Consider the following 24492-nt stretch of genomic DNA (forward strand, 5'->3'; position numbering starts at 1 on the left):
TAATCAAGTTCCATGTAAGATTTGTAAGTTTACAAAACTAGCAGTACTTTCTCAGACTAACATGAAAAAAATCCACTACAGCATAACCAAGCTTTTGTATCAAACTCAGAAACACAATAGTTATCATATACAGTTAAAAAATGCATGTATATATTGGATAAACAAAGCTTATCCTTAAAGAGTGGTTTAATAACAACAATAAATCCTGTGCCAAGACAAAAAAAAATCCTTTCTGTTGCTCTATACTTAAATCAGCCTGACTTCTCCATCAATGACATCATTCTCATTGGTATTGAAACCTGGTTTAAATCGAAGCTCAATAGAGGAATAAAAGAGGTCTACTGGACCATTATTTTGAATATTGTCACTCATTATCACACAAGCCTTGACCAAGGTGTTAATAATCGTTGTCTTTTAACTCAAAGTATTTCTGGAAAATCTTAGAAACAAATTTCTTTTTTTTTCTTCCTTTAATAATTTTTAATTATTATGATTTAATTTAAATTAATTTTATCTCTATACTATAATTTTTTTAAATATCTTCTATTTTTATGTTCTCATTTATAGATGTATTATTATTATTATTATTATTCGATTTAACCTCTTAAATCTTTGATTAATATTTCCTTTTCCAGTTCTTTTATCATTAAGTGATCTTATCAATAAATCTCAAAATTGTTCTGGACATTTCTTGCACAAACATATTTTTCTAAGCCATTTATATTTCATAACTATTCACTTTTTTCTTCCCCATGGCAAGTCTGAAAGTTTAATATGATGCTACAAATTGGATTTTGATACTGTGGTGGGCAGAGCACAGATAACTCATTATGTAGCTTTGTACTTACCAAAAACAAATTCTTCCCTATCACCTACACATTATACACAATGCTATTTCACAAGTTAGGTCATATTCTTAGAAACATGTTACATATCTCACTTCCAGTACAATGACTGCATAACTGATCAACATACTTAACAATGATCATTTACCATTTATTCATCATGAGGAAATGTCCACTGTCCAAAAGCAATCAAGTTAATGGTTTTCTTTTCTAATTCTATAGTTTTGAAGAGATGAATTAAAGTTTTTTAGGCCACACTACATTCTGTTACGATTACTAAGTAACTGAAATATCAAACAAGAACTATTAGGTTAGTTTTGTGACACAACTGGTGACAAATATATATAGTTTGTCATAATACTAAGTGCAGTTGTAGTGATTTTGGAATATTGATGAAACTAAAAATATATGGTTAATCCTCAATTTCAAAGTTTTCCTAGTCTATCAGTTACTGAGACTGGTGAAATAATTTTTACTTTAACACTTTCATGACATCATGAGTTACTGGTGGTACATTTGCATGTTTTTTGTTGGATGTTGTGTGCCACCCACGGTACACAGCACCCATAAGATATAACTGCACCTCATGTCTCCAAAGTCCTATATGAAGGAATTTATTTTGTATGGATGGCTATAATGAAGCCATTCCTTCCATCATGTACCACTGGTGGAGTATGAATGCCATGTTAAAAGGACTATTGAAATAAAACATGATTAAATCACTTTTTATTATAACATTACATCTAGATACTAGCATTAAATTTTTTCATTGTGAGTAAATGAAGCAAAAAAAAACAAACTAACTGAGACTTCTTTCATAAATAAAAAATTGTTATGAAAACTGTAATATAATATGGATAGAAATGAAATGAAAGAAAATTTTGATAGTGACAAAGTGGAGCAAAAAACTAATTACACATTGTTTTTTAGAAAGTCTTTTATAAATGTTTTAATTTATTCGAATTTTCATTTATGTTGGTCATTGAAACACTCCAAAGCACATTGTAAGTTTTCCATCACAATCCTTGAACTATTATCATCCACAGTAGGGATTATTTCATGTCCCTTTTTAACGATCGTAAAATTGTGAAATATTCATAATTCTTCTAAAAAACAGCAAAATTACTCAGAGAAAAATATTAAATATTATTATCAATGGATTATTATTATTATTATTTAAATCATAGTGTGCACCATCAATGGTGCATTCAAGAGAAAGCTGTCGATGGAATCATTCTGTCATAAAACATAATATAAAGCCATAAAATTAGCAGTACCTGAGATAGAGTTTACAATGAGGCTTTAAGTTTCTAGTGCATAATTAGGGAAATCACTTATGCCACGAAAATGTTAATAAGCTTTCCTCATTTTCACTCTAGTAGTATTTGGTAATTTCAACATGAACAGCACCTTAAACCATACATAAGCTAAGAGACCAGGTCACAGGTTATTTTAGAACTTCTGACCAAAGGGAGTGCAAACAATCAGCAAAACTTGCATCTATTATGCTGCTAATTGTACCACATAGCAAGAGTTTTACACTTATAACATCTTAGTTGAAAGTGTGAAATATGTTCAACATTGATATCATGGATCGAACCTTTCATCCTAGTTTCCTTAGTTATAATGGTATAATATTGGAATAAATTGTTCTCTGTTCTGATGTAACACATTTTCAGAACAAGTCTGAACAAATCAGATTCTTATCTTTACAAATTTCTCTTAACCACTCAGAATTCCAATGGCAAGTGACAGATATAAGTAACCTATTTCTTTTTCGACAAATGCAAAAATAGAGCTAAAAAACAAGATTAGAATTAATACAGCATTAATTGTGAGTTTATCTTTGTTTGCTTTCCATCCAACTCCAAATTATGACACTAAAAACTAAAGGTTCATTGTTATACTTGCCATAACTTTCATCATTCTCTGGTTCGTGTATCAATTCTGTTCCAGCAGGATATTTATCTCATGTCTTGGGTATAAATGCTGTAGCAAAAATATACAAGATATTGAAATTGAATACACTGGCAGTTTAGTTTATTATACAGGTTGAAATATAAATGACATATAATTTGAACTAAATTAACAGAATAAATAAATATAACTTAAAGAAACATTATTTCTTTCCTTTTAGAAAATATTCATTTATAGATACTAATTTATGCAGAATAACTTTTAGTCCTTTAAAGATACAACATGTACCACTTTAAGGCAGCCACTTCCCACACTTCGTTTTGAAGCAAAGCTCAACATTCACTTTTGAAATGACAGGAAAACAGATATGAATAATGTACGTGCAGGATATTCTACATTAAATTGTTACGAATTAATCACACTATCATTCACATTTCAAAATGTGAAATAAATTAAAGAATAAAAATGTAGATTTTCTGTACATTATTGTGAAGTTGCTCTTAGCATAACTGAAACTTGAAAAATTACTTTTTGCAGTGGGCGGTATAAGTAGCTCAGAGCTTTGGCTATACTTGTCAAACCTACTTTTCACATTGCAGGTCAGTACCATATGTAAAATAACTATCCTTTGTAATACATTATCTTATATTTTGACAAACATGTCAGTTAACTATAGCAGTGACTATCAGATTAACTTGATTTTGAAAATGGGAAACTCTTTCATGTGATAAGATTATACACAGTACCATCAAATTTGTTCATATAAACTCCTAAAAATATTTTACTTATTACAAAATTCCCTCATCTTTTTTAACATGTTGAAGGTAAAAACGCATTTTTCTTGCCTCCATGCTAGTTCCTTAGTCTGTGTACCTGAGATAAATATACATTGGTAGTGTTATAAATAACTGAAGACTCACTTTTTAGAAATTCAGAATAAAATAACTTAATTTTCATAATTTCGTATTCCATTGAAAATTACAAGTCATATTTTATATATATTGCAAACCATGGTGTCTGAGCATACATCCATCTCTTGTTTAAGGCAGCCACTTCCCACACTGCGTTTTGAAGCAAAGCTCAACATTTACTTTTGAAATGACAGGAAAACAGACGTGAATAATGTTCGTGCAGGATATTCTACATTAAATTGTTACGAATTAATCACACTATCATTCACATTTCAAAATGTGAAATAAATTAAAGAATAAAAATGTAGATTCTCTGTACATTATTGTGAAGTTGCTCTTAGCATAACTGAAATCTTGAAAAATTACTTTTCGCAGTGGGCGGTATAAGTAGCTCAGAGCTTTGGCCCTTAGTAAAACCAAGAGTGCAACACAATTAATTTTTTCAAAATCCATGAAATAATTTAAACTGATAAATTAACTTAAACTTTTCCCACACTGGGGATTGGTACTTTTGCTCGTAAAGCAATAAAATCAAACTTGATAAAAACATATAAACAATATTTTTGCATTTTATCAAAGTGAAAAAATTAGAAACAAACATTAAAATTAATTTTTACAGTTAAGTTTACATTCCTTGGAATAATGTCATTATAGTAATTTTTCAGGCATAGACATTCCTTCCATCAGCTTATCTTTTCTTTTAGTTTCCTTTGGCTTTTACAACGTATAATCACATTATCCACATATATCATGGTTCATGTTCATGTATCTCTTCCAATAATGTATCAAGCACAACAATGAATAAGTAGGGACTCAAAGCAGATCTTTCATGCACTCCCACTGCTATTAGAAAGTCCTTTGAGTCACCAGCAGGTGTTTGAATGTATGCTTGACAATCTTTACACACGTCAATAATGAGTCTGATATATTTTTTTGAAATTCTTTTATCTCAAAGTACCCTAAGTACCTTTCCTTGATATTCTATGGTACACCTTTTCCAAATCCAAAAATACTATATAAATCATCTTCCTCTTTTTTTGGTATTTTTCAATCAGAATCCTCATAGCAATTATCACATCCATTGTTAAGCATCCAGGTATAAATCCAAATTGATTCTGTGAGATTGAGCTTTCTTGTCAGATTCTTTTACTTATTACCCATTTCACATAATTCCATTATGTGACTCATCAATCTTATTCCTCAGTAATTCTCACACCTTTGGATGTTGCCTTTATTTTAAGTACATGCAATTGTACTTTTCCTCCATGCACATATCATTTGTTATTATTAGGCTAAATAAACATGTCAAACATTTCACTCCTTGATGACCCAATGCCTTCAATGTCAATGGTTGATATTCCATTTCAACCAACCATCTTTCCTGTCTTCATTTTTTCCTATTTCTGCTTTTACTTCCCTTTCAGCAATTTGCTGTATAAATCTCAAATATTTTGTTCCTGAGAACTTTGCTGCCTTGGATATCGTTATTGAGTAATTGACTGATATATTCAGCCCATCTCTCCTTTATCCATCCTTCATCACATAACAGTTGTCCATTTATGTCCTTGATGATTTTAATTTTAGTAATTTCCTTTATTATTCTATCTCTAGCTTTTGCTACCCTGCAGACCATCTTCCAGTTTGTCACAGATCTCCTTTTGCCATTGAGCCTTTTCCCTCATGCATGTATGTTTATGTATGAAGTACATAAACTAGAAACCACCATTTAGTATCCTTTGTAAAAAAGGTCCAGTATAAAATATAGTAATAATAATAACAATCTAAAACCATTATTTATTTAATATCTTCCAAATGATGCATTTTGTTTAAATAGATTCTAATAAAATTAGTTATAAGAATATGAGAACTTACATCAGTTATGTTTCTGAAAACTGAGGCACATAACATTTAGATGTTGTATTGTTGTAGGTAATTATACTGATGTGATACATGAATGAATATACCATGTGTTTCTATGTTCTTGTAATATTATAGTATTTTTTCAAACTTATTCTTTGTTCTGTATGAGTGCAGGTTTCATATAAAACATGGTTGAGAAATCCATTAAATTTATTTTGTGATAGCTGCCTTTATTACTTTGTTCTCAAATGGATAATACTTGCCGTACCTGAGGAAAAATATTGCTGCAAAACTGCATATTGTGCAAAGATGTCAACAGTAGTGTTCTTCAATGGTTGATTAGATGATATCTAGAAGTTATGGCCTCACCAATGATAAAATGAAAATGACCAGTCACATGGGTAATGCTAGTTGTTCTGGGTAAAGATGAAATTTCTTATGAACTAAGGAACATTGGATTTAGACAGTCAGGAAAACGACCTTGAAGAAGAAACAGTGAAGAAAAACAGTCCTATGTAAGGAAAAGCAAGTACGCATTTTGTGGAATAAAGATGACTTATTTTTTATTTCACTTTGTGTCCAGTCTCATTAGTTCCTTTAACATTACAACTCAGACACCTTCATCTAATCTTCACTTGTTAAGTATACCTATCCAGCAGCTAGAAAGTTAGCTCAGTTTTATCTAAATATACCACACTGATATCTAACATCAAATATAGTCCACATTTTATTAATTATATATTTTAAAGCATTAAAATATCTTTTTTTTTATTGTTAGAGTTATTATTCACTTTTATAAAAAGTATATAAGTTTTTTTATTGGTCTGTGAGTAACATGACTCTTCTACTTTCAAGTACAAAATATAGTTCCTTGATGCACAGTTTATTATGAAGCAGAATATATGATAATAGCTTTATAAAAAGTGGGCTACAGTCAAAGATAAATTTCTGCAAAAATGAAAGTATCAAAAACTGAAGTTCAAAAACATAATCAAAAGATACAATGGAACTGATACCAGAAAACTACCTAAACTTTCCAGGCTAGATGTTAAATGCCTTAAGCTTACTTTGTTCAGACACACACATAAATCTAGCAGCTGCTTGTTGCAGAAGTTCAAGAAACCACTGGAGTAAAAGTTTATCTTCCCAAACTGTAATGAAAACTGTGTCAAGAAGGGCTGAAATGGTGCATTGCAGCAAGAAAACCTTTGTTCTAAAAGAGTATCACATAGAAGATGCTTAGGTTTGCAAAAAACAAAAAATTGGACAACCCTTATGTGGAGAAGGATACTTTGATCTCACAAGTCAAAGTTTGAGACCTTTGAAGCCAAAATATAACTGTAAATTTATCACAGAAGTAGTGAGAAATTAAAGAAAAATTGTTTGCAGCTTTCAGTTAAGCATGGTGGAAGTAGCATCATAGTATGGGATTGTTTAACTACAAATGGTATTGGTGATAGCTACCATATTAATGGATTCTACTGGATATAAGCAAATATCTAATATCTATTCACCATGTTGTTCCTTCTAATCATCAGTTAGTGAAAGAATTTTCATTTTCAACATGGTAATAATCCCAAGCTTAAAGTGAATGCAATAAACTAATATCTGTATAGAAACAAAGCAAATGTAACCTTTGTATTCTTACTGTTACTTCTGCAGAGTGCAGAACTCAATACTGTTAAGTGTGTGTAAAACTATCTTGATCACGAAAAACAGAGGCAGCTGAAATCAAAGGAGGAACTCTCGACAGTACTTCAGTATTCCTGGAATTGAATTCCTATTGACTATCTCCAAATACTTGAAGAAAGCATTCCTTATTGGTTTCAGGCAATGAATTCAGCTAAGGATGGTCATACAACATATTAGAAAAACTGAATTAATTCTGTGTTCATTTGTTTTGACTTCAAATGCTATGAATCTGCAAAATACCAATATATACATATGTATATGCATTGACTGTTTGGAGGTATGGAGCCAAACTTTGTGAAAAAGTAGAAGACAGGATGAAATTAAACTGGTACAGGTAAATAAAGGTCAAGGATTACCAAGAAAAGTAACAATCACCTATGGTAAGCTAATCGGTTTATAGTTAAACACTGTCTGACTGGCCTAAATTCATGGTGTGTAATAACATTTTCAGTTCTTTTCTATCTAATATAAAAAAATAGACACAAGTATGAAAATAATGACTGAAAATGCAATAGAGCTGTATGAATCTAAATAGCAAGTTGTACAGTCATCTAGAGTTGAAGATAAAGATTCTTATCATACATTACATTGCAAGAAAAACTATGTATCTTATCAGATGTTAGAAGACATAAATTTGTATATCATACAATGCTTATGCTGACGATTCATGATTCTTTCATAGCATACTTCATGTGTTAAAAAATCAATGGCTTGGATGTTAAATATGCTAAATAAATCATACAAGTTGGTAGTGGTTTCTTCTTAACCAAAGTATCCAAACTTTTTCATCATGGCCTTACCTGCAACTTGTCACTTCTTCTACCATTGCATTGTCTTTAAATGCCAGCTGAGTTCAACTGAGTTAGGAACAGCAGAGCAGACAATCTCATATAAATCTGGACAGTATGTGAACAAAAATATATTATTCATCTGATTAATAAACAAATCAAAAGAAATTTACTTTCCTTTTAAGCACAATAACTAAACAAAATAAAGACAATTGTATATTTCACAAATATTTCATTAGTTATTATAATAGTTTTGCCCACAATGGCTTCAAAATAATTGTGAAATGTACAACTGTCTTAGTTTTTCTTAATTATGTAATGATCGAGTTTCTCTAAGTCCCAATTGTTTCAAGTTTTAATTATATACACAAAAACTAAATGACAAGAAATCTGAAGCAAAACTACAAATCCAAACGTTAAGAAAATGCTAAAATAGAAATACTATAAGTATGAAATTAAGCACACCAACTCATACTACATGATGTGCATCTATTAGAAACAAACATTCTCCAACCTATAATCTGCTCACTCCCCTCTCCAGTTTATCTAACAACTGTGAACATAATAAAACTTCTTGAAATTATCCTGCCAAATTAAAACATGATCACGAGTCAGCTTCAAGACTGCGTAAATTACATACTCATTCCAATAGGCATTGTAAATTTAAATTCTGATAGAAGTACAAATTCTGTAAGACTAATTTTAAAGAAAATTCTTAAATACCTTCTTTTGTGCAGTATGCATAAATTCTACTAAGAGCTCTAGACACTTCTTTCATTACATTAAAAACAGAAACTAAACTTTCAGAAAAATGTTTCCCATATATTTGGGTGTTGTAAAATACGGCATATGTTGCAAAAAAGTAAAATGTTTCAGACTTATTGTTTATAAGATCATTCTTTAAGCCTCTTAATTCTGTTTTCCTTCTTTTTCTAATTCTAGTCAGTAATGGTTCCCTGCCGAGTAAACGAGCTACACTGCTCAGATTAATATTCTTATTAACTTCTTATAAATATTTTTTTAAATTTTATTTTGAGAATACAATAGATAACTTGAGTTAATGCATATAGATTATATACTTTTAACCAAACTACAATACTTAGAATAGGTAGCAATCATTTCTCCTGTTACTATAGTTACAGTACATAGTTTCTTTTAATGTCATGCATCAGAAAGTGTCCAAATGAAGCCCATGGGGTGTGTAAATAAAGAGTATGTAAGATACACCGACAACTTCTGAGCCAAAAATACTCTTTGCCCATGAAAATGATGTGTCACAATAAGGGTGAAATCATAGGAGGGACCCCAGAAAGTAAATGATGGGGCTCCTAGTGTAGAGTGGCTTGGGTGTGATAGACCATAAGGGAGAGTTCAACCAACACCATCAGTAATGTGATAGGAATATCAAGCAATTGGTAGGAAGGGAGTCCTCTACTTTTCACTTCAGAAACAGAAACTAGAAGGGAAGAAAATCATTCATTCCAAGGACCCACATTATCATGTGTGCATGTCCAACACAACCAACACCAGTACCCCAGGTGCTTACACCTGGATGACAGTAGAAAAGTGGAGAGCAATGTGACAGTTCAACTCCATTCCAGAACCCAGTGGCATTAGAAATGAATAGTCCAGTCTGCGGTATTGAGTGGGGGAGAGGAAGAACTTTAACACTTTAACCAACCTACCTACCTGTGCAGCCTGTTGAAGAAGGAACCGAGTGTGAAGGGAAGAGTTGGCAAGCAAAGGAGCTAGAAGCAGCCAGATGTCCAAATAAAGGTGGAAGTGAAGGCCTCTCGAATGGAGAAGATGGACAAAGGCCTTGACAACCCAACAAGAAATGTAGGGAGCTGAAAAGAGTCCGGTATGGTAGACGCAACTTAGATGGGCAAAACAAAGAAAATGCTGGGGAGACTGGAATGTGGAGATAAGCATTCAAGACATCTAACTTAATCATCCAAATACCGGGAGATAGGACATCTCAAGAGATAGGTAGGACTGCATGGTAAATCAAGGAAAATCAAGGTAGTGGTTCAAGGAAGAGAGATTGGTGATGGGATGCCAGTCCCCAGTCTTTTTGGGGATTTTGAACAAACAGGTATAGAAATCTGTCTGAGAAGGATCTCCAGATTCTACAGCACTCGTATGAAGAAGATTGAGAACTGCCTTGGAATTGGAAAGATGCTGGTTGAAAATACAATTCTGAGGAGGGTGGGGGGAGAGAATATGGGATGACGGTACACAGAAGAAGAGGAACAGAAATGAATAATGAGCCAGTTAGAATAAATATGCAAAACCCAAGGGTGTGTGGTGAAGGACTCCCCAATGGTGGCAAAGCACAAATGCCTGGCCCCCATCAGACATGTACCCACCACAAAGTCACTAGGATTACTGGGGGGGGTGCTGAAGCCATTGATGAAGGAACTGTTGATGAGCCTTGGAGACCCATACAGGAGGCACTGGTAAAAGAGAGGACAAATGGGAGGTTAATGAGGAAAGGGAGGTGTGCAAACGTGTAGTTTCGACTCTGGTCTCCAACAAGTCAGGAAGACCCACAAAGATATCTTGCCTTAAAAAGGAAGCCATGCACAAGTACCATAAGGAAGTTGGGGTAAATGCAGATCGGACAAAAGGGCATCTTAACCCAAGAGATCCCAACAACAGAGGAGTCATGTTTGTAGGGAAAGGATGGAAGAAGACAAGATGAAACCGTGGAAAAAAACAAGACACGAGTCTCCATCAAAATCCCTTCAGAAGAAAAATGAAAAGCCTCAAACAGAATGCAAATCGAGGAAAAGAAACAAAGGAGGGAGGATAATATGAGGCAGATACAACAAAACTGTGGTTGGGAAAAAGTTACCAAAGTACTGGCATTCAAACCCCACAGAAGCAGAAAAGAATCCAACTGCTGGTAGTCCAAAAAAAGGAAATGCAGACCTATAGTAAGCCATTGCATGGACATCTGTATTATGTGGGTGTAGAGACATGCTGACCCTGAAATGTAATTGGTCTACAAATCCATTGGCATGAACCCCAATATCCTGCAAGAAGAGTGGAGAGAAAAATATATTGGCTCGAAAGTGTCTCAGTTAAAAGGAAGGAGAGGAGTTGTAGAAAATGAGGGACAAAGACAAAACGTAACATATCTGGTTCATTAACTCTAGGAAAGGAAAAGGAGGCCTAGATGTTTCCATTGAAGATAAAAGTGAGTGTGTAGCATAGACAGGGGGAGAAAACAGGCTGTCAAAATAGTTGTCCTCTTGGTTAGGTACCCCTGAACAAGGTATGATAGGATAATCTTCAGGCAAATCAAGAGCCTTTGTGAAGATAACCAACTCCTAGCGAACCAAAACCATCACATCTTCTGCTGACAATTGTGGACCCAAAGCCACTGTAGTCAAGGTAAGGTTGACTGTAGTAAGAACAACAGTGAAACTCAGAATTCATTGCAACTATGAGTGGAAGTAGAAATGTTCAAACAGGGTGCTCCAAAGGATCACATAGAAGAAAAGACATGTAATGCTAACATGTACTAACTAAAATTTCAGAACACGAGTTTAGTAAACATACAAAAAAATCCAAGTTCCCAGCAAAACAACAACAAAGAACTGATTGAAAATTCCATAAAGGAAAGTGCAAACCAAAAATATGTCTTAACACCACAAGTGCCAACTGAGAAGTGTAGTTGGGATAAGCTGCACAGAGGGAGTCAGCTGTACTAGGAGTTGTATCATACTCCTATTAGTGGAGGGTTGTCACATGCTCATTTGAATGCTATCACACAGCTGCATGATGTGAAAAAGAGGAGGGTATATGGGAGTATCAAGGCAAGTGGCGAACAACAATTTGCTCATATAGAGGGTAGTACAAGTCAGTGAAAGCTATTCTGTGAGAAGAGATAAGATAATTTATTGGAACTAATATTTAGTTTTAATCATAATTAGAGTTACTGTGAGTTGAACTGTAAGTACAAGTACAGAACTATCAGTTAATTAGTTATAGAACTAATGTTAGATGTAGCCTATGTTTAGTTAATTTCATGTACAAGTGATCATGTCTGCCAAAAACTGATCTATTGGTAAGATTAGCCCCAGAGTTAAACCACCTGACACCCAGTTGTATACAACATTAGGGCTGATGAATGTATGGAATATAGAATCAATGGCTAACACAACTTAGATCTTTAAGCTGTACCAGCTGAAAATGCCACAAATACTTGGTAGATTGACAGCTCAACAACCACAGGGTTATGACATTTGGCATATTCTGTTACTAGAGAGTGAAACCAACACAGAGATGCCTAGTTACAAATTACAAGCAGGGCTGACTAGCATAAGGTCCTGTACCAGGCAAATTTCTCAATGGTGGGAAGGTATCTTTATAACATATCAGCCAATGTGCTGACTAGCATAAGGTCCTGTACCAGGCAAATTTCTCAATGGTGGGAAGGTATCTTTATACCATATTAGCCAATGTGCTGACTAGCATAAGGTCCTGTACCAGGCAAATTTCTCAATGGTGGGAAGGTATATTTATACCATATTAGCCAATGTGTATGCACCTAAAAACTGCAACTCCTTTCATATAGGATACTGGACTGCTGTCACTTACCTGCTTTGTTAAGACAGACAGAGGTATGAAAAGGAGCTTTGAAGAGCTAGTGGTTAATCTATTTCCAACAAAAAATGGTAAAAGCTCTGCTAAACCAAAGGAGCTAAAAAAGTACTTATGGTGTTAAAATAAACATACTTTAAAGATACTATATGAAAACTATAGACTTTATCAAGTGTTCTCAGACATGAAGACTACAAACGTTATGCAACATTAACTACCATGTCAGGTTTTCCTATTTGATCTAAAACATAAATCTGCAGTGCAGGAACAGTGTAATGAATCACTTCACAAACGTTTGAACAGCTTAAATTCAGATAGAAGAGGAGTTTTATATTTGAATAATAAGAAAAAGTGGATAAACTACAGAAAAATGGTTACTTACAGTTCTAAGTTGTGTAATGGAAAAAGATCCAAAGTCAATTATTGTTTTCCCTTTTCGGAGTATGTAGCACAAACTGGAGTTATGATTCTTATAATTTTGTGCTTAAAGATGACCTTCAGCTATGACAAAAGTCCAAAATATTTTATTTATTGTTAGACTTTTCAGTTTTATTCTTTCAAAGATAACAGCCCATGTCTCACCAGAAACTGTTACCCTTGGTGAAGTTGTACACCATAATATTAGGCAAGAACAATTTTATTTAGAAGATAAAAATAGAGGATTTTATTTATTTTACTTCTTTAAAATGTAAGTCCTTGATCATAATATAATACTAAATACAAATTTCCTTTAAAAAACAAAATCAGTTTTAAGAGCGTATTTCATCACACAACGAAAGCCCAAGTTGGATAAAAAACACCAAACATTATACAGAATGACAAAGTCAAAGCCAACTCAGCTGCATATAAATATATTAGTTAAATTTTTTGTAATTAACTGATATTATTTAGTTCTTCTGCCACACATCAGTAACATCATGTGACTAAAATGTTTGAACTTAAAAAAAAAAGTCTCTGTATAAATCCTTGTAGAACCTTCGAATACAATATAAATATATTTCCTAAGGCCTTTTGCATGCGAGTATTTATTGTCTTCTTTCTCATCAGGTTGTGCATATTTTCAATTTACAACCATATTAACACAAGTCCCCTGGCAAACAACAGTGAGAAATCAAATTGCACATTCATCAATAGCTAAAGAACAAAATGATTAGTTAAATATGCATATTGCTGTACTATTTTTTATGTTAATGAATGTAAATTTTATTTAGCTGAAACATTATTCTTATAATTCACATTAACTTTCAAACATAGCAAGCTTTACACTTAGAGCAAAACTGAAAATCAGTCTGGTTACCAGTATAACTGTTATTCAAATGCACATAATATAACTGGGTCTACAAAACTTCTCACAGCTGTCTATTTTACATAACGTATATTGCAACTGCTTCTGATATTGAACTAAATAGTTACAATTACAGAGTTTGAAATATATACCTTTTACCTAAGTCATGAGAAAAATTCTTAAATCTAATAAAAGGAAGCTTTTGCAAAATTATTTAGTGAAATGTGATATAATAAAAGAAAGCCAACATTGATTCACCAAAGGAAATTCTTGCCTTACTAATCTGTTACCTTGCTTCAAGTATATATTACACATTACCCTGAATGATGGTATAGTGAGGTTTTTAAAAACAAAATGCTTTTGACAAGGTGCAATAGCAGTTAATTGGATTGTATTATGGATGGATAGAAGAAAACTAAACATAATTATTAATGGAGTCCATTTGAACTGGACTCTAGTGGAGTGCTTTAGAGATCAGTGCTTGAGCCTTAACATTTGCTTTTTTCTATTTATGTAGATACTGTTACGACAGTGGGGGTCACGTGACACTAGTAACACGTCATATTCTCGAAGGTTCGTGAATGCTCGAGCGTTTACTAGATTTCGGAATTTTTGTACATATAAGATGGTCAAGACGTGATGGCAACAATGTGTAATTGAACTGCGGACAGAGAGAGACATATTGTTGAGTCGAGCACGTGAGACGTTCGTTGTGAATTATAGCATTTGTTATAGCGCGACTGTGGAAATTAAGTGTATTGCAAAGTTGTATTCAGAAAGAATAAACCAGTTTTATTTAAGAAAGTACTTGTATCGCTAAAGTTTCTTCGGAAAGAATTTTTACGGAAAATTAACTAACGACCAGAGACGTAACAATACTATAGGGGCATATATGCTATATAATTAGTACAGTTTGTTGAAATTGTATGATTTTCATATCACAATATTGACTTACTTCTTGATATTATGTATACTTCCACACTGCCTTATCTTTATCTTTTAGTGATATAATGAAAGCATGATTATTCCAACAATTTACAGAAAATAGTTTCATTTTGTATATAATTATGTTCACTCAGTTTTAGTGGATGCACTGTGAACAGCATATCCTGGGGTATTTCACATAGAAAGTACACATAATATAATAGTAACACACACAAAAGAACCTATTCTTATTCACTAATATATCTTTTTTAATAATTGAGTTTTAAGCATACAACACTTTTCTGTTATACATTACAAGAGAATACATGTAGAACTACAGTTTTGGATAAATTACAAAATATTATAGCAAACTATATATAAAAATAAAACTGATTAAGAGAACTGTCTCATAACATTGAGACTTGTAGTTGAAGCATATACAAGTGCTGTTCATATTCTGAATGTACAGTAATGTTCATGTATAGGTATAATTCAACCTTAGGAGCACACTATTATTTTAGTGTTCAAATGTTGTTTGGTCAGAGATGAATTGAAGAGTACAAAGATCATTTATTGTTTTGTGTAAAGTTAAGTAAACAATTGAGATTAGTCACAGTCTACATACTGATTTTTTCAAATATTAAGTTTTAAAACCTGAAAGAAATAAACTTGAGGAAGTTTTTCTGCTGAATTAAAGTGCATCAAGTATGCTATTACAACTCATTTTTTATACAAGTTCAATAGCATTAGTCCTCAATAAATCTCCAACATCTCCTCAATCCCAAACAAATCTAGTTGAAAGTCAGTGCATTCATAGATATTATACATTTGCAACTGTAACAATACTGTAAAACATGACTTATTTTGTCATTTATGCAAATTAGGATATTAAAGTTTTCATACATTAAAATTATCAATAATATTAAAGTACTATTTTTTGAGGAATGAAAATAAATTCCTTTATGAATGTTTTTGAGCTGTGATGACTTTAAGGAAGTTAGAAAGAGTACTGTTAGGGCTAAAAATGGTGAATTTAGTTATAATAAGCATATTCTGTTGAGCAACAAATTTCAGCCCTTGGCTTCTCCAGATGGGGAACTATTGGAGAGAAGGAAAACAAAAGGGTCAGAGAAGGATGTGGATGATAAGGAGGTTATAGTTATAGGTAATTCCTTGATAAGGCATGTGGTTAGAATAGTCTGTGGTGTAAATAGGGAGAAAAGAATCAGATTATGCTACCCAGAGGTACATTTGGAGGATATAACTGACAGAGCAAGAGATATATAACGAAGGGGGCTAGCAGAGATGCAGTTTTTGTTGTGCATGTAGGGGCTAATGATGAAGGGAAAGGTAGGTCAGAGGAGCTAATTAATACGTACAAGGGGATGATAAAAGCACTTAAAGAAAACAGCCATAACTTAATTTTGTCAAGGATACTGCCCACAATTAACTATGGGGATGTAGTTATAAGTAGGTCATTAGAGCTAAATGCTAGGCTTGGGTTAGTATGTAAGATGAGCAGATTGGCTGGTTGGACTTGTGGGATCAGTTCAGTGGGTGAAGGGAGCTTTTTGCAATGGATGGTTTACATTTAAATAGAGTAGGAGCTGGCTTGTTTGCCAAGGCTATTAACTCAGTTGTAAGGGAAGTTTTAAACTAGGACTAGACAGTGGTGAGGGCCAAGAAAAACTGAATGTAAAAAGAATTAGAGGCAGAGAAAAGTTGAGCATAGGAAATGAGTATAGAAGTAGTTATAAGGATAGGCTTAATCATTACTATTGTAATGCTAGAAGTATAAGAAATAAAATATATGACTTTAAAGCACTGGTAGGAATGGAGGATTTTGATATAATGGGAATAACTGAACATATGGTTAAACATAGATGATTTTGATGACATAAATGTTTTTGAAATACAGGGTTACAGGCTATTTAAAAGGGATAGAGTATTAAAGATGGGGAGAAGGAGTGGCTTTATATGTAAAATCATGAGGGAGAAAGGTTTTTGGAGACTATTCAGGATGGCTTTCTTCACCAGTTAGTCAAGGAACCAACTAGAAGCAATATTATTTTAGACTTATTGTTAACTTCAAATACAGAAACGATTGAGAGGGTGGAAACTGGGGAACATCTGGGTGCAAGTGATCATTGCTCTATTAGGTTCAATGTTTTGCTGCATATGGAGATAAGGAATAATGATATTTTGGTTACAAATTTCAAAAAAGCAATTTTTGAAGAGAAGTTATCTGTTGTGAATTAGGCAGCTGAGTTATTTGGAGACACTGATCAGATGGGGAAAATTTTAAGATAAATTTTTAAATATTCAATGTAAATATATTCCTAATAGAAAGAAAAGGGTAGCTACAAGTAAAAAAAAACAAGTTGGCTCACAAAGAGTTTAAGAAATAAAATTAAAGAAAATCATCATAAATTTAGGAAACTTAAATTGACTGATATGACAGGAGACTTAGAAGATTATAGAAATTGAAGAAAGTTGGTGAAACAGGAAATTCGGACATGAAAAAGGTTTTATAATAAAAAGTTGCCTGAAAATGTAAAAATTAACAGTAAGGATTTCTTTAAATACATAAAGGGGAAACAAAATGTTAGGATAGGGATAGAACCCTTGAGGGATGATAAAGGAAGGCTGGTATCTGATGATTATGGGATGGCTGGGTTATTAAATTTTACTTTTGCTTCAGTTTTTACTAAAGATTTAAGCAGTATTCCACATCTTGATCAGTTGATAAATGGAAAACAAGATCAAACAAGATGACTGCATTAATTCTAAGGTGGTTAAGAAAAAACTGGGAAGTTTAAAAATGATAAAGTTCCTGGGCCAGATAGTATTTTCAGGGCCAGATAGTATTTTCTCAAGGGTTTGGAAGGAGGTTAAAGATTGGATATGTGAGCTACTTGCTACTATTTTTTTTTTTTTATCAGTCCTTGAATAGTGGGCAGGTACCAGAGGATTGGAAATTAGCTAATGTAACTCCTCTTTTCAAGGGAGGTGATAAAAATTGTCCCAGTAATTATAGACTCATTAGTCTTACATCAGTTGTGGGAAAAACTTTGGAAAGTCTGTTAAAAGATGCAATGCAAAGTCATTTAACAAAGTTTATAATTTTATTGGATAGTGAACATGGTTTCACTATGGGAAAATCTTCCCATACAAATCTTTTAACATTCTTTGAAAAGGTTACTAGTTATGTAGATGAGGGTAATGGTGTAGATTAGGTGTATCTGGATTTTAAGAAAGCATTTGATAAGGTGCCACATAAAAGGCTTGTAAAAAAAATTAGCTCTATAGGTGTGGGAGATAAGTTAGCAAATTGGATAGAAGAGTGACTGAATGGAAGAAAGCAGAGGGTTGTTACAAATGGAGTTCAGTCAAACTGGATTAACATCACAAGTGGGGTACCTCAGGGCTCAGTCTTAGAACCTTTGCTCTTTTTGATTTACATCAATGACACAGATGAAGGGATAGTCAATAAATTACTTATATTTGCAGATGATATTAAGGTATTGGGTGTTGCTAGCTGTGAAGAGGATGCTGCTGATTTACAAAAGGATTTAGATCATTTAATGAGTTGGGCAAATAAATGGCAGATGGGTTTTAATTAAAATAAATGCAAGATAATGCATGTGGGTTATAATAATTTGAATTATAAGTATAATTTGTGTTATGAAAGAAAGGGATCTTGGTGTAATAGTTGATCAGTCTCTAAGGCCATCCAAGCAGTGTGGTGTTGCTAGTGGTAGGGCAAATAGGATTTTAGGTTGTATCTATAGAAATATTGAATAAAAGTCTAAATAGGTTATACTTTCATTCTACAGGTCACTGGTTAGGCCACATTTGGAATATTGTGTTCAGTCTTGGACTCTTATAACCCTTTCCAACAATTCAATGTCCTTCCTAAGGCAGAGAAGGGTTACTAGAATGGTGCTTGGGATGGAGGGGTTGTTATACGAAGAGAGGCTGAAATCTCTCAAATTAGTTTCTCTTGAAAAAAGAAGAGTTGGGGGGGGATCTGATTGAGGTGTTTAAGATTGTAAAGGGAATTGATATTGTTGATGCATCATCATCTTTCATATTTAACAGTGAGAATAGTAGGACAGGTGAACAAACATAAATTTTGACAGGGTAGGAGTAATCTTCATCTAAGACAGTTTCCTTTTCCTAACAGGATGGTTGGCCTTTGGAATAGGTTGCATTCTGATGTTGTGGAGGCAGTAAATTTAAGTGAGTTGATAAGTATATGAATGATAAAGGCTGGCTTAATTTATTTATTTATTTAACAGTTTTAGTTTAGAGGGTGGGATAGCCAAGATGGATGAATAGGTCCCTTGTTGTCCCAAAACATTTTGTGTAATTAGACACCTTGACCTATTTTTTTTCAGAGAACATTTCAATCTCCTTTCTTTTAAGATCAAGAGCTTCAATTTATTGTGCATTTTCGATGGAGAAATTGATATATGTACATCACTTGAACTTCTTGACAACTATTATTAGCTGAAGAATACAATTATCATTAATTGCAAGTATTTTATATAAGGTGAATGTTGATACTTTTTTTGTATGGGAAGTTTGTTTTTCCTCATCAAAATGTGAATTTTGGTTTAAAAAACATGATGTAGGGCTTAATATCTTCTTTGATTTGCTATTTTCTTCACTGAAATTCATGTTTTAGTGAGAAAAATATATCCAAATATAAATAAAAGGTTTGTGCTTAATGATAATTAATTGTGATAGAATGTCATGTTATCCAAACACCCAAAATATTTTAGGTTAATAGTGGTTAGTAAAGGACTATGCATCAAAACCAAACAAACTGCTTATATTTCATCACTCTATGAGGCCTACTTTATTTACTTTGCTCTTCCAAGTAGTGATGATAAGCTGTGAATTATGAACAACTTCCCTGCTCCAGTGGAAGTAGCAAATCAAAGAATAGAGTAAGACTGTATATATATATAATCTTCATGAAATTCACAAATAAATAATAATCAAGTTAACTACTGTTTTTCATTTATTTGTTTTGTATTTGTATAATGAGCTATATGTTAATATCTAATATTGCAACATGTACTGTGTAGAAATCAACTAAGTTAACATTGTGCAATTTGGTTTTTTACAAATGTTAAATTATTGATGATTTAACTTCATATGCAGTCTATATAAAAAAAAGTAAGGAAAAAATTTTAGTTTATGCCTTTTTGTCTAGAAAATGACATTCACAGGAACTGAAGTACCAGAACAGACAGGCTATCTCATAATAAATGAAGATGGTGGTGTTGTATCTGTAAGTACTTCTAAGAAGAGCCATTTAGAAATGTAACAAATGTTTTAAGTAAGTCGTGTAAACATTTAAGTTCTTGTCTTATATGTATGAATGAAAACTAATTCAGTTTGAAAAACAAATAAATTGATGTAAATTTACCATATGAGCACAAAAATAAAAAGTTATAAATTTTGAAAGGTATTATAAAATGATATGAGATGAGATTTTACAATAAAAAATCATGGTGAGTTGCAATGAATGACATTTATAGATAATTTTTTTTTATACATTTATTTTGAATTATATATATAACACACACGCACAAGTCATTGTTCCTATGGGAAGTTTATAAATGAATATTTTAAAGGTTGAACAATATTAACTGAATGAAGTTAAATAAATCCCATATTCTGGCCAGCTCAGAACTACAGCTTCCCTAGACATCAGCATTTGTTGGTCTGCCCAAGCTAATGGTGGAGAAAGTCATCATTTGAGTTTTTTTTTTTGTAGGTTCATACACGTGTTCGAATAACTTCTAACTGAATTAGTGTATGAATACTTCTGTTAGCAAAAGCTGCTTCCACATTTACAAGTAGTTAGTATAATCCACATAAGTTTGTACAGCTGTGTATGAAAGCTTTCAGTAGGTGTTTGTTTTTAGTCTTTAAATGTGTTAGTGGTGATTGGTATAGAAATCATGAAGACTGCACAAATTTCGAGTTTCACTAGTTACCATTAATATAGATACTGCATTATTCTTTGTGACTTAGCAACACCTTTGATCCAAATCACTAGTGGTATTCTGTGAGGCATTCTCTCACCTAGGTTCTGACAAGTGTTCAGAGCAATATGTTTCTGTGTTGTATCAAAAACTCATCTAGATAGTTTTTACAAGTTTTTTGTAGGAATTAAATCTGTTCTATTTGGGCCCACTAAAGATACTGATGTTGTTACTTTCAAACTAGTTATGGATTGTATGTGCTTTATTACATGTTAACCACAACTCTGTTGTAGTTCCTGGAATGTATTTATTCAAGACCCTTGGATACTTATGAGCATTTATATGTGCATACAGTACACACAGGTAGTTCTAAACCCCAACCCCCTTCTGTTGTCATTACTGTCCTTTATAGTTGATACATCACAGTAGAAGGGCTGACTTGCCTTTCTTCAAATCTGTGTCTTGCCATTGCCTTAAAACAGAATTCCTTACCAACTGTCAGTGCTGACAAGCTTTACACTAAACAAAATGGTGTCAAGCATACTTGGAAGTGGTGTGGAATTTTATTCCAAAGTGCCCACATTTATGGAGAGAACAAATGGTGTCCATTTAAATGTTTCTATATTAAGTTTAGTAATAAATGGGAATTTGTTGCAATAATTATTTGGCATTTTTTGCAACCCTGTTTCGTCAAATTTGTCACAATCTAGTGGAACTTTAGGATCATGTGAAAGTTTTTAGATATATAATATTGAGTTTCTGATACAGTTGAATGGCTTTACATACAGTAGATGACATGTAATCCAAGTACTGAGATTATTTCATGTATTGAATTTCCATACTTTATACAGTCTATAACATCTCTCACATATTCACGTTATTCATCTTGTTATGGCATCTTTGACATGTTGACAGTACCAATCTGTTTGTCTGTTGTTCAACATGTTGGGTAAGCCACATCATTTGTTCAGACACTGTCTAGGTACTTTTAGCAGAGCAGTGTGTTGAAATGACTGTTTTGATAGATTCAATTTTGTAATTTATATCACTTACAGTTTATATTTCTTATAATTAAATGCTTTTGATTTTTTTTCTCAGTCAGGAGGAGACTTAGAAAATGATGAACATGCTGCTAGTGTTATTATGAATATGTTAAATTTAATTGAAAAATCTACAATGTCACCAACTGAGAATAAAGAACCCTTCAAAAGATTATCTAGTAAGTATACATATAGTAGTATTGATACTTTTATTTTTAAGTAAGTGAAAGGACCTGTGTTATTATCATGGTTAGTAAGCCATATGATCACATAAGCCTAATTATTTTTTAATTTTATAAATTGTTACTAATAATTTATTAATTTTATTCCTATTTTATCTGCTAAATTTGCTTCTGTCCTAGTAATACCAGTCTATCTTTAATAGCCCATCATGCCATAGAAGACCATATAATAGAATGTAATAATACTGAGAAAATAGGATAGGAACCACAAACAAGGAAAAAAGCTTTCTCCATTCATTTCAGTGATAACACACTTAGTTAACTTTAATACAGAATTCATCAAACTTGGATACCCATCTTTAATACATTCAATTAATTGGAGAGATGTAAGTTGAGTGGATAACTTAGATTTTCTATCAAGAATCCTGACAAATGCTGAAATAATCCTTTGCAGGGATTCTCTGAAAATAGCAGCTGAAACATAGAATAAAGAATAGAACCTAGTTAAAAATAATAGTTCCAAATACACAAGTAGATTTAGGCTATAATGTAGGCTACTGACCTTGATAATGATTAATATTCAATCATCACAACCTTTCCATAAGTGCTGAAACTGAAAGGACCTGTAGTTGTTACTTCTATTTCAGATATTGGGAAATAATAAGATAGTTTTTTTATTGTTACAAATCACAGTGTGATCATTGCCTAGCACCATGGTTCCCAAACTGGGGCCACTTTTGGGGGGGGGGGCTGTAGCAAATACACAATGTTAAGGTTCTCACTATCTATAGATTAACTGGATGGGTTAGGACCTCAGTCAGAATGCCCTGTGGGCATTGTGTAAAGAAAGTTTGGAACCCATGATCTAATACCAATAAAAGTAAAAAAAAAAAAATAACCATGTAAAAATACCCGTCTAATCATTTTTTCTTTCTTTATAGTACAGTATGATGATCATTTGTACATTGTAATGGTATCCAATAAGAAGATCCACGTTGTGAAGAGAAATTATGTTCCAGCTGAACCAGTAGAAGCTTGAAATTGAAAAATAATCATTCTGTCTGAAAAGTGTTCTTCAAACAAGTTTTATTTTTCTGATATGATCTGTATAATATAAAAACATTCTGTTATATTGTACAGTATTACGTCATGTTTTGTTCTGTGAAATGTACAGAAATGTGTGTGTCTATATATAAACACACACACATATATTATAGAGAATAAAATATTTCACATAAATAATGTCTTTGTTATAATTTGTAAATGGAAGTTTCATTCAGGACATTTCAGAAAGAGGAAAATTTGTATTATTGTTTTTTGTAAGATAATTAATTTCATGTTTAACATGATGAAAGAGTTGTCCAGGTTTTCGAGAAAAAAAACAACTAATCTCTCTCTTTTCCTGTTTCGATAGGTAAAAAATATTTTGGGAGTTTATGAAAAAAAAAAGGTTTGAAACTATAAACCTGTTTTAAATTGCGGCTTCCTTGTGAACAATGTTTTTTGTTTTTCCTTCACTGTCAAGGATAAATAGGCCCTTTTGGAGAATATTTAGATGTTATACATGTATGAGTACCTGTTCTGGTGAACTGGATAAGCCTATCTCTATTGTCCCACCCACCCCCTGTCATTCCAACTCAAATATTAAAATTTCAAATGTAAACATGTATGTAATGTTCGGTTTGCTTTATTGTAAATTTATTATATTTTTATGAGTGTGATTCCGTATTCACATTATGACATTGATGTTTGAAATATACTACAAACAAAATTCAGTATTGTACTTTATAATGTATCAAAAGAAATAAATCCACTTCCAGGTATCGAAACAACCCGGGGGGAAAAAAAAAAGAGTAAAATATATTTGCTGACTTGACTTTAATCTCATTTTACACAATAAGTATTATAATGTAAGCCTTACTCTTTTCACATGGTATATTTTATGAGAGCATAATTTTATTTTATAGGCTAGGCCTACTGTTTGCTTTTTCACACACAACATTCTAATTCTGCATACACTTCTTTTGTGTGTGAGGTTAAGTATATGATGTATTACTAGATGTATAAATAATAATCTATAACTACATAGGCTTATCTATTCTAATGCTAATAAAAAAAAAATATATATATAATTTCCAGTTTTAACCAATCTACCAGTTACGCTGACTTGACTTTAATCTCATTGTACACAATATAATTTAAGCCTTGCTTCACAGGGATGGATTGGACCAAGCCAAAAAAAATAGTCCACAGTTTTCGTGGCTTTGCATAATATTATTGAAAAGTTGTGATCAGTTTTGAAGATTACTGCACCACTTCTGGAATTAATGGAAGATAGAACAGTGTCTACACAATGTCTCTTCATCTTTACAAAAATGCAGCCATTAAAATAACTAGCTTTTGATAAGATTCAGGCCCACTAGCTAAGGGAATTT

The 24492-nt window shown here is 32.5% G+C and overlaps 1 protein-coding gene and 1 long non-coding RNA gene across 4 annotated transcripts in view; one reads left to right on the forward strand and one right to left on the reverse strand.

The window, feature by feature from the left end:
* Positions 1-2755: 2755 nt before the first annotated feature.
* The window catches only part of LOC111086690, a 23303-nt gene continuing 1566 nt past the window's right edge, over positions 2756-24492 (reverse strand). Inside the window, exons 2-5 of one of the 3 annotated variants that reach the window (XR_002611416.1) lie at positions 13007-13125; positions 8026-8121; positions 5802-6013; positions 2757-2834 (exon numbers count right to left, since the gene is read on the reverse strand). This is a non-coding gene — a long non-coding RNA (uncharacterized LOC111086690). Of the gene's footprint in view, positions 2835-5801; positions 6014-8025; positions 8122-13006; positions 13126-24492 lie in introns of all 3 variants that reach the window. The other 2 variants (XR_002611417.1, XR_002611418.1) reach the window with 2 other exon arrangements.
* LOC106463106 (ragulator complex protein LAMTOR4-like) lies at positions 20018-23296 on the forward strand. Its single transcript, XM_013923075.2, has 3 exons — positions 20018-20135; positions 21934-22054; positions 22999-23296. Exons 1-3 carry the CDS (start codon positions 20061-20063, stop codon positions 23094-23096), a joined length of 294 nt encoding a protein of 97 aa, XP_013778529.1. The 5' UTR covers positions 20018-20060; the 3' UTR covers positions 23097-23296.

The sequence above is a fragment of the Limulus polyphemus genome, unplaced genomic scaffold (genome assembly GCF_000517525.1).
Source record: "Limulus polyphemus unplaced genomic scaffold, Limulus_polyphemus-2.1.2 Scaffold1325, whole genome shotgun sequence".
NCBI lineage: Eukaryota > Metazoa > Arthropoda > Merostomata > Xiphosura > Limulidae > Limulus > Limulus polyphemus.